Source organism: Carassius carassius, chromosome 39 (assembly GCF_963082965.1).
Source record: "Carassius carassius chromosome 39, fCarCar2.1, whole genome shotgun sequence".
Lineage (NCBI taxonomy): Eukaryota > Metazoa > Chordata > Actinopteri > Cypriniformes > Cyprinidae > Carassius > Carassius carassius.
This window is the reverse complement of record NC_081793.1, coordinates 13,255,804-13,267,982: the sequence shown is the minus strand read 5'-3', so window position 1 is coordinate 13,267,982 and position 12,179 is coordinate 13,255,804. Positions and strand designations below refer to the sequence as shown.

General features: G+C 35.5%; 2 protein-coding genes across 2 annotated transcripts in view; one reads left to right on the top strand and one right to left on the bottom strand.

Annotated features, from left to right (window-relative positions):
* Window positions 1-2,200: 2,200 nt before the first annotated feature.
* LOC132121402 (parvalbumin-2) overlaps window positions 2,201-12,179 on the top strand; it is a 318,907-nt gene continuing 308,928 nt past the window's right edge. The window contains exon 1 of the mRNA XM_059530748.1: window positions 2,201-2,213. The gene's annotated coding sequence lies outside the window, so the exon portion shown is untranslated. The remainder of the gene's footprint in view (window positions 2,214-12,179) is intronic.
* LOC132121038 (forkhead box protein L3-like) lies at window positions 7,120-9,856 on the bottom strand. The gene is made up of 3 exons (XM_059530225.1): window positions 9,568-9,856; window positions 8,701-8,869; window positions 7,120-8,440 (listed from the first exon to the last, which is right to left on the bottom strand). The coding sequence occupies exons 1-3, from the start codon at window positions 9,675-9,677 to the stop codon at window positions 8,024-8,026; spliced, it is 696 nt and encodes a 231-aa protein (XP_059386208.1). The 5' UTR covers window positions 9,678-9,856; the 3' UTR covers window positions 7,120-8,023.

The window sequence follows — 12,179 nt, the reverse complement described above, 5'->3', positions numbered from 1 at the left end:
TGTCAATTACTAAAGTGATCAGCCGTTTCCTCACAAATGTCAGGAAACTGAATTATCACTACACTGTACTGTACTCTACTGTACTCTCTTACACTGACGTTTATTTAAAAAAGTGAGAATGAGAGCATCACTGGAAAGCACCGGGCCTTGGACATAATGGACATCACTGATGTGTGTACACTCCTAGAAATCTATTACTATTTCAGATGATCATTGTACGACCCATCTGTTAAGGGCAGTAGCCAGATTGGCTAGTGAGCAGGTCTGGATTAACATAAAGGATAGACTGGGCTTAAGCACAAGGGACCCTGACGTGATTGGCTGTGGAGGAAAGAAAAAGTAGACCTAGGCCCTGTCCCAAATGGAACACTTCATGTGCACTAGCGGTCATACGAACTTACAGTGGCCACCGCATGTGCGTGTCCATTAAAGGGTTAGTTCACAAAAAATAACTCACCCTCATGTCTTTCCAAACCCGTTAGACCTCCGTTCATCTTCGGGACACAGTTTAAGATATTTTAGATTTAGTCCAAGAGCTCTCAGTCTCTCCATTGAAACTGTGTGTACGGTATAGTGTCCATGTCCAGAAAGGTAAGAAAAACATCTTCAAAGTAGCCCATGTGACATCAGAGAGTCAGTTAGAATTTTTTGAAGCATCGAAAATACATTTTGGCCCAAAAATAGCAAAAACTACAACTTTATTCATCATTGTCTTCTCTTCCGTGTCTGTTGTGAGCGAGTTCAAAACACAGCAGTTTAGTGATATCCGGTTTGTGAACGAATCACTCGATGTAACCGGATCTTTTTGAACCAGTTCACCAAATCGAACTGAATCGTTTAAAACGGTTCGCGTCTCCAATACGCATTAATCCACAAATGACTTAAGCTGTTAACTTTTTTAATGTGGCTGACACTCCCTCTGAGTTCAAACAAACCAATATCCCGGAGTAATTCATTTACTCAAACAGTACACTGACTGAACTGCTGTGAAGAGAGAACTGAAGATGAACACCGAGCCGAGCCAGATAACGAACAAAAGACTGACTCGTTCACGAGTCAAGAACCGGTTGCATCGGTTTTAGGATCACCAGTACTTCTTTCGGACAGTTCGATTCAATAAACCGGTTGAAGAAAACGGTTCACCGGTTCTTTTGCGCTCGACCTAATGACTTTATTTGCGATGATTGCCCTTGATTCAAGCCTTCGGTTTACCCGCGCTCATAACATTTGCACAGAATCAGTTCAGAATCAATCACCTAAAGAATCAGTTCGCTTCAGACGCTCTGTGTGTCGGTCTGTTTCACACTGAATCACACATGCGCAGTATCATCAGCTCCTCGGTTCTCGAATCGGACGCGTCCAACAGAAACGGTTCTTGACTCGAGAATGATTTGTTCGCGAACCGGATATCACTACACTGTTGTGAGAAGACAATGATGAATAAAGTCGTTGTTTTTGCTATTTTTGGACCAAACTGTATTTTCGATGCTTCAAAAAATTCTAACTGACCCTCTGATGTCACATGGAGTACTTTGAAGATGTTTTTATTACCTCTCTGGACATGGACAGTATACCGTACACACAGTTTCAATGGAGAGACAGAGCTCTTGGACTAAATCTAAAATATCTTAAACTGTGTTCTGAAGATAAACGGAGGTCTCATGGGTTTGGAACGACAAGAGGGTGAGTTATTAATGACATAATTTTAAATTTTCGGTGAACTAACCCTTTAAGTCCATGAGTCCGTAGGGTGTCCCATTTGTCATTTTAGTATTCAGAAGGGTGCTCGTGAGCACCCCCTTTGCGGCCATTAAGCACCCTCGATCCACACTTCTGTCGAGCATGCATTGGGGTGAGCTCCACAGTAGACTTCTACCCAACAGTCAAAGCGGCATTACATCACGAAAGCGCGGACTCAGAGGAAGACCACAAGGGTTTAGAATGCCATTTGGGACAGGGCCCTAGAAATGATTGGCCATTGAGAGCACCCGAGCGTTTCCCTGTGTGCAGACTGACAAAATCCCACCACACCCCCACATGTAAGTGTCTGCGCTATTTCAGTCCAAAATATATGTGATAAAATTGTCTTCGCACTCGTTTACACTAGAGCTGTGGGTATCTTTTAATCACCTTGGATTTACTTTTGCACATGTGAAACAAACACTAAAAGCCAAATGATGAAACACACTACCTGATTAAACCGCGCAGCGCAAGAGAACAGCTGGACCACACCGGACCGCTGTCTCTCGCACTGTTGCCAACTCTCAAAAGATAAATAAAGCCCAATATTTTTTTTTATGATTCATTATCATTAATAATATAAATTATTTATTACCAATAAATGAGCCTGCAACATATTAAAGTGAAACAACTCTTTTATCTGAAAAGCAAAAACAGAAGCTTTTTTACAAAAATCAGCTAACTGCAACAAAAGTGGGAACAAAACTCATCTTTACATTATCTATTTAGTCATTTTATTTCTGACCATTAAGTGTCAGTCACTCTCAATGCCAACTGGCAGGAAAATATGGTAAATTCTAACATCTTTTTACAATAGATAAAGGGCCGACAATTCATACAGCTATTTCCACACTATGGCGAGTGGGATCGCCGCTCTATTGAAGTAATAATAAGCAGCACTTGCCCGTTTAAATTCGACACACAACACTTATATGTGACCCTGGACCACAAAACCAGTATTAAGTTACCATGGAGTATATTTTTAGCAATAGCAAAAAAAACATTGTATGGGTCAAAATTATACATTTTTCTTTTATGCCAAAAATCATTAGGAAAATAAGTAAAGATCATGTCCCATGAAGATATTTAGTAAATTCCTAATGTTAATATATCCAAACTTAATTGATTAGTAAAATGCATTGTTAAGAATTCATTTGGACAACTTCAAAGGTGATTTTCTCAGTATTTAGATTTTTTTTTTTGCACCCTCAGATTCCAGATTTTCTATTTATTTATTCAGCTTTCAGATTATGTATACATTTCAATTTAGAAAAATGTACACCCAAGGCATGTACAGGAGTTTCTCAGTAAATTAGAATATCGTGGAAAAGTTAAATGCAGGAGTGGCTTAACAAGAGGAATACGACAACTGTAGCCAAATTCCTTGACACATCTGTATGCCTTGACTCCAGCCTCAGTCGATTCCTTGTGAATTATGATTGGTGGATTTTTGTTAAATGTGAGCCAAAATCATCACAATTAAAAGACACAAAGACTTAAACTACTTCAGTCTGTGTGCACTGAACTTATTTAATACACAAGTTTCACAATTTGAATAAAATTACTGAAATGAACTTTTCCACAACATTCTAATTTATTGCGATGCACCTGTATGTGAAATGTAAAGTCTCTGTGATGAAGCTAGATTAAGCAGTTTAATCCATACAGCACCACACCTACAGTATAAACTATTTAACATGCAGTTAATGACTCTGTAGAAATATGGCATTAATTATATTTATTATTAATGTCATGAAAACTGTTATAGGCTACTTATTGCCTAAAATTAAGTCAAATAAAAGCAATAAGTCACTTTTATAAAGGTTTCCTAATACTATAGTTAATATATAGTTAACACTGGATTAAAGAATTAGCCTAGTGCAACTACAAAGGAGAACTTTAATTGCAGAAAAATATAAATGTAATATTTAAGAGCCTGAAATATAATGGAATATTAATATTTTAAGAATTAAAAAATATCATTTGTCATAATGCAATGCGTTTATGTGTAAAGAAAAGGTAAAAAAAAAAAACTTTTTTTATATATATATATATATATATATGTATATTCCACATACGCATTGATTTTTACAATGTTAATCATTTTGAAAAGTTATGCCTTCTTTCTTTGCGTGAACGTTTGGGTGGTGTTATGCAAATCTTCCCACACAGTGATGTAGACATGTGGGGGTGTGTTTAAACGTGGCGTTTTAGGAGGGTGTGGACAAGTCTTAACTTTTATACAGAATATCTCTTTGGGTTTGAGACTTTAGGGATCTCATCTATGCATGAACAGCTTGTGACACGCCAAAGAGAAAGGACAACTTGAAATTGAATTGCATTAATAAATTTTCTATTAATTTAAGAATCCTAAAAAAAATCATATTACAGTTTGCACAAAAAATATTAAGCATAATTATTAATAATTAGAAATGTTTTTCAAGCACCAAATCAGCAAATTAGATGGATTTTTGACGAATCATGTGACACTGAACACTGGAGTAATGGCTGCTGAAAATTCAGCTTCTTTAAAAAACATAAAAAAAACAGACCACAAATTTTTTTAAACAGTTGTTTACTTCAAAACAGCAGCCGAGAAAAGGCCCAAGGATCAGTTTGAAGGAGCTATTTTTGGAGAAGGAAGAAAACACAATCAGAGAGAACCTGTTTCAGACTGCTAGAAAAAAAGTCAAGCCTAGATGAAAGTAAATCTTTTAGCAGGAAGTGATCTTAAACAGAAGGTCAAATGAACAGGAAGAGCTGCTCACGATCTAAAAGGTGAGTGTCCTTATCATAACTTTATCATAATCATAACATATCAACACTTTATTTCAAAGATATATCATTAGTTTTAATTAAGTGACTGATTGTCTGTGAAGGGATTATGTTGTTTCTTGTAAACCCTTGAAGACAGAATCGTCTGTGTATGTGGACAAATTTGACAGCAATTTAGAGGAAATGAGGCAAGCACCAATGAGAATCAGGCTCGCATGGCACATTCCTAAGGGTTCAAAATAAAACTTCTTGTGTTGGCTGTAGTAAACACCTCTGACAAGTGCATAATCACTTCATTATTTCCTAATCATATTATTTCCTAATCATAGTGCAAAGGGCCTTTAATTTGTTCACGTTTTTTGCTCCGGAATTAATTTGATAATCTCCATAATTCAAATCAATGGTTAATTATTGCATAGAAAACAGGGTTTGATGGTTTTAAAGCTTGTTTTGGACGGCTGTGCAACATTCACAATTGTATTTGCTTTTGTAAATGTGATCATACTAAATTCGATTTTTCAAATAGTTGTGGTTACATTTAACTGGTGTCAGTCCAGAACACACCGTCTTTCATGTTTAAAACCTCATAACCCGCAGTTATTTAAAGAGCTCTCTTTAGATTCTAGGTTATTTAGAAGCATATATACATATTCACCACTTATTCATTCAATTGAGTTATTCAATGAATACTACATCCTTAGCGTGCACTAAAAATCACACCTTAAGGAAGATGGTTAATCAGGGACTTATTATTCATTACTAGATTGCTTTTTTCCCTTTTTAGGAAGCATTTCTTAAAGGCTTCAACGCTATCTTGTTTTTATAATAATTTCCTGGCCAAACTCCAATTTTAATACGGGGGAAAAGGCAATGAAAGCTAAATATTTTGAGTAAATTAGCTGCTTATGTTTATTATATGGGTGCTATTATCGTTGCACATCACTGATTTCCCAATTTCCTCATTCAGTGCTGTTTACTTCGCCCTAAGCCTCTCATTTCACCTCGCTGACAGTGCTTCAGTATAATGCAATAAATATATGCACGAAAAGAGGGTTTATTTACAAATACGAGGGGAGAAACTACAATTTTTATCTTAAGATTTTTACAGCAACAGACAAGCCAAGCAAACAACACTGTCACAACATTCTTAAAGAGACACAAACTATAAACTGGTTTTGCAGATGAACAAAAATGAGCTTTTACTAGGTAAACTAAGAGTAATCCAAACACCATGGCAGGGTAAAAGAATGCTGTCGGAGCTTTGAATTTTTTGGGGCGGTATCTCGGGCCTTTTAAAATCAAGCCTTGAAGCACTTTATGCTAAGTTAATTTACCCAAATATATCCACACCAGAGCACACAACATCAACAACGCTGTTAATAGAAACCTGCTGATCCATAACAGTTTTAGAGTTGGATGTTCACTGGGGGCAGTGCAATATTTACCTTAATATCAGTGATCGATCAGAGGATTTGCAAGCCAGCATAAGGCGTTTAATTATAATTGCATCAGGATAGGTGTTGTAGTGGCAGCAGGATTTGAATAAGGTTACATCTCCAGCTAACCTTGCAAGTGTAATGCTATATTAAATGCCACTCATGTTAAGTGTGTTGAAACCTTTCTGATGCAGTCACTCAGTAATATAAAGGTTAAATTGAAAAATGTCCCCTCCTGAGCACAAAGCAAGCCATGATTGATACACCTTAGAAGGAAAATAAATGTTAACAGGCTTCCATTCTAAACTCCCAGCTTTATGACTGAAATGTATTCTAATAGAGTGTTTGGATCTCATTTAGTCAGACCTTATATTAATGGAAAAGGTCAGTCAGAGAGATTAGGGAGATTTGGAGAAGCTTAGGCTGCGCTTGTCTGACAGTTCGCTAATATTCAGTTATGTCTATTCAAAGCATTTCTATATTATTAATAAGAATTTTTTTGACATGTGTTTTTTGACTTTCTACATTACATTCAGTATGACTAATACATAAGTTGTATATATATATATATATATATATATATATATATATATATATATATATATATATATATATATATATATATATATATATTATATATATAAAACATTTACAAATACATTATTAAAATCAAAAGTTGTATTTGTTAACATTATTTAATGCACTTTCTAACAATACATGAACTGTATTTTCATTAACTAACATTAACAAAGAATAATAAACACTGTAGCAAATGTATTGTTCATTGTTAGTTCATGTTAGTTAATACATTAACTAAAGTTAACAGATGATACTTTATAAAGTGTTACAGTTTTATATATATATATATATATATAGAGAGAGAGAGAGAGGTTATGTATTTGTACTCTTGTTTAAATTCTTTATGATAAATCATAAATACTGTGCCTAATTAGAATAGTATTAAAAACTAGCTTTATAACCTGGTTTTGTTCAATGAGTGCTTAATTTTAATTATAGCAGTTTACTTCAAAAAAAAAAAAAAAAAAAAAAAGATTATAATGTCAGAATTTCCAATCTGTTATAGAATATTTAGAAGATTAGAACATATAGAAAATGTTTTCTCAAATCCTGAATGTGGTAGACTTAGGAAGAAAGAGGCCTTAAGTAATATTTTCAATGATTAGTGCTTTATTGCCTTATATTGGCAGTCAAACAATACTTCATAGATCCCAGCATTAATTCTTATAAACCTACAAATTTAGCAGATATATTGTTTCATGTACTATTTAGTCACTACGCTTGTTTGATTCTGACTAAAAACCAATGACCAAACCAAAACTACAAGGGCTATGATACAATGCAATCGATTCAGCTGAACAGTTTGTTTTCCCTGTCAAAAAACTTTCCATAGTTTAAAGATGCTTTCAAATAAACAGAGATTCCTGAACAAAACAACAAAAGCACGAAACCCCCCCCCGGGGAGGGCTTTAGAGACGGAGAGCTCTGAGGAGCGTATGCTCAGTCTATCAGTGATTGATACGGATCACAGACTGTCAAGGGCCAATGATACACATTATAAACAACATATGTAAACAACAGAGCTGCATTCAGCAGTTGTGCAGTAAGCAGGGAATGCTGATTACACCAGCCTCATAGCTATGTTAGCGCATTTGTTTGCAAACACTTCACTAACTACAAGCCTGTGTCTGAAATTTGCAGTTTTTAGTTTTTACTTAAAGTAAATGTGAGTATTGTTTGAGTCACACTTTACAATAAGTTAACATCATGATTAATTAATCTTTTCAAAGTGAGCATTATACTATAATATCCTGGAACTCCTATTATTATTGTCATTAAATAATGTAATACTAAGCCAATAAGTTACTATGTGTATTTTTTTTTTATTTAACTCTGCTAACATGAGCGACAGCAAACTTACTGACGGGAACACTAGCACACAACACACTGTATGTTGCATAATGTGAAAGACTGTTTGCACACTATAGAAGCTCTAAAGTTTTTGGACTGTTTTAACGGCAGGGTATTTACTGATCTGCGTCCTGTGGATTCGGTTACATGGTCCAGAAGTGTAGATTGAGATGTTGTGGCTCCAGATGATGGATCACCGCTCCAGCTCCACTGTTAGGGGCTCTGAACCCTGGCAGAGGGTCCGGTGTGGAAAGAATGTAGTCAATGCTGAATTTGATCTCAGGCTCAGGTTTGCTCAGAGGTGCGTTGTTTTGGGCCGGTCTGTGACCAGTGTTCACGGGGAAGAAAGAATCTGAATCCATGGGTCTTACTGCTATGCCCTGTTGAGTGTCCATGGCAACAAAGGGTTCGACTGGCTCCTTCAGACCCATTTTTAAGTTGCGTCTGCGGCGACGGCGACGAAAGTTGCCATTTTCAAAGAGGTCCAGCATGGACTCGCAGCCTGTGGCGAATGTCCAGTAATTACCTTTTCCTTTCTCGTTACCTTCCGTACGGGGCACCTGAGGAAAAAAAATAATCAGCAGCCATTTGCAGCAAACCCCTAAAGATAGGAAAACCATTAGTAATAATGCCCTTACAATTATAACTATGGGTTTTCTTTACTATTTCTTACATGTTTATTGCAACTAAGCACAGATTTCAGAACTTCCTGTGATGCACAACAGTCTGGTTTATATGCTGGAAATTGTACATGCAGTTTTTTTTTAATCTTGGTACTTTACATTTACGTTTCAACATACACATCCAGTCTCCATCATACCTTAATAAAGCAGCTGTTTAGGGAGAGGTTATGACGAATTGAGTTTTGCCAAGCCCTCTGGTTGGATCTGTAATAAGGAAATCTCTTCATGATGAACTCGTAGATTCCTGATAGGGTAACTTTGTTCTCGGGGCTCTGCTGTATTGCCATCGCTATTAGTGCAATGTAACTAATTGAGAGAAAGTAAGAAAAGATTTGTCCCTTCACAGAGGTTTGTATCCCCTAATTTAGGAGATAAAAGCTTATTTGTAATAATTCATACACACACACACACACACACACACACAAACACACAAATAACGAATAGAATATATTTCAAATACAGCCTATGCTTTAAATGTGAAACTCTTTATTAATCTTGATCATATTGTAAAAGCTTCTATATTACAAGTGCGCTTTGATCAATACGATGCAAACAACTTTTTTTTTCAATTGCTCAAATTACTATAATTATAATTATATTACATTATACATATTGCTGTAATTATATATATATATATACACACACACACACACACACACACACACATATATATATATATATATATATATATATATATATATTATAACTTTACAATTATTTTATATACTATAATAATATAATAACCTTTTATAAATTACATATAAATATTATTGCCCTCTGTAATGCTTCATTAATATACCAAATACATTTTGGAATGTAAAATAATAAAAACATTGTAACAACAATAATAACATTAACTACTATTTAATTTAATTTACAAATTATTGTAAAAGTGCTACATAAATTTGCTAAATTATTAATAAATTTGTAAATGATTAATACTTTTTTTATAATAAATATTAAAACACCAACATTTAATAATAATAATACTAATAATGAAATACCTGTAAGCTGGTCGACACACTTTCTTCTCTTCATCAGTGCTACATGAGGGGTATCCTTCTCCATCATAGTTAAAACAGTTATAAGGATATTGCGAGCTGTCAAACATCATCAGACGTCCAGGGTGGCAAGCCTTTATGGTTTCTAGTAATAAAAAAGGCTCTAGCTGGCCAAGACAAATGAAGCAGCTCTCATGAGAAGTGTTTGTGGGTGTGTGTAGGGGAAGTGACCGGCTGCTGCTCAGATGCTCATATAATGGGCGTACATGACTGGAACTACTGTAAACGTCTGATCCCGGGGCGTGATCAACAAACTCCAGTCACTCATTCACTCTTTGATTCTGGGTGGTCCAGTCCTACTCGGGATTGGATGTTTTGTTTTGTTTTGTCCCGTTTCTTTTTATAGTCTGATCCTCCTATAATTGAATGACGATTGAAACGTTAACAAACATGTTTCTCGTGTCTTAAGTCTGAACTCTTTCAGGTTGTTTGTGTTGAGTTGTGGCCTCTTGAATCACATATCTCTCGGCAACAACTCTTGGCTTCTGTAGATGCAATCTATAATGCGGCATAATAGCCATAAATTGTGTTTCCGTGACTAAAAAGGGGATGTGTGTTCAAAAGAACATTTAGTGGCATATGAGGGACCGAGAAACACGAGCAAACAGCCCGCGGCGCGAGATGTCTGTGTGTGGCCTCGATCAGACCGATCTCACGCCTGTCTGACTGGACACACGAAACTCAGACATCTCAGACCATTTTCATTTTTATTTTTTTTACACTTCGTCAAAAGTGCCATTTATATGACATATTAGCAGGTGAGACTTGGACTTGTTGTTTTGCGTTCGTTCGAGTAGGCTACTGATCACACAGATATTTGCGCTCATGTGGCGTTTCCTGTCTGAGTGCACAGAGAGTGCGATCTGATAACGGTCCCCGCGGAATCCCGGTCCGTTCCCACGACGCCGTTTCCTCTGCTGGACGTCTGCGGCTGCTCTGATTGCTGCAGTGCGATTAGTGGTCCCTGTCCCCCAGACCACACTGCTCAGAAGACCATTACACCAGCAGAAAAACACTGTGCTTCCATCAGTTGCAGACAATACCAGGGCTTGAGGCAAAACTGCCCAAAATATTTAAAAGGTACGGGGCAAAATGACCCCGTCGTTTCTCCATGTAGCCTAGTTTTATCAAATTTTATAGGCATATGCCTACTATGCCTAGTTGATATGCCTAATGGATATACAGTATGCATCTAAAGTGACCTGTAGATGTCAGATTAGGCTTTTGTTTAGGCCTCAACTCTTATGATTAAAGCGGAAGTTTTTAACTTTTACCTGAGGAACCTCACTATTTAGATGCTCACTAAACAAAAACTATATGTACCACTATAATAACTGTCATCATTTACTTAAAAATATTATTTTATGATCTATTTTAATTACAGTCTCTTTTAAGCTTAATATGATAATACAGTGGGGTAAAGGTGTACAGTGGAACAACTTTTAAAATTTGTCATAGATTATGATCATAATCATATAATGAACTGTGTCATAAAACAGCCTAGACTTTACAATCACTTCAGTTGTAAACACTTTAGAATAAAGTGTTTCTACACGGCCTCTAGCTGGACAAAGTTGGTCACAAATGTCCATTAGTTGGTCTAGATTGATAAATTGGACCCATTTAAACAAAATCATACATTATCTTGCTTTTAGAACAAACAATTGATCTAAATGTGATTTTGTTGCAATTTAATTAAAGAAATTATCTTTTTTTCTGTAAATAATTTATGATGATAGTGATATTTTTTATGGCGGAAAAATGTGAAAAGCAGTGCCTACACAACATAATCCCCATGTTAAATTATCACTGCTGGTGTTCATATAATCAGTGTGGATTATACTGTATAAACACCAGCAGTGTTTACTTAATTCTGGGCATGTATATAATTACTTTATATACATCTTTATAAGACCATTTGTTTAATCTTTTTTTATTGCACCATAACCAAGGGAAGAAAAAAAAAAAACAGGAACAAAAAGTCTCATAAAGAGACAAAAAGCAAAACATAATGTACTTCTTTGACCATGTGAAAATACTAACTGTACATATAAAAAACAACAACAACAAAATGTATGAAACTGTGATGTAGCCTTGGTATAATAAACCACATATATTCTGCTGATTACTTTGCCCTCTCCACAAGCGAGTATTCAAGTATTTCTCTAAATGCACAGGCACTGAATTCACATCGTGTTTACAGAACTTTTTCAGCAGTTAGTAGAAAAGCGTTTTGTACAATAAAGGCTTTAGAGAGTTCAACCTAAACACCAACATCCTTCTCACCCTCAACTAAAAAGACACTAAATGTTACAATTTATATGCTATACATTGAAGCATATTATATATACAAAATTATACTAAGAAAATAGTTCAATCAGCAAAACTAACATGACCTCTGTGCTTCTGCCGATGACTTTAGGCTACTAAAAACCAAGTGGTATTAATGCTTTAGTTAACTGTCATATACTGTTTCTTTAAGAGCTATGTCATTTTTAAAAACATATCCGCAGTTCTGCATTGTAGTTTTTTTATTATTTAAAAATCCCAATTTA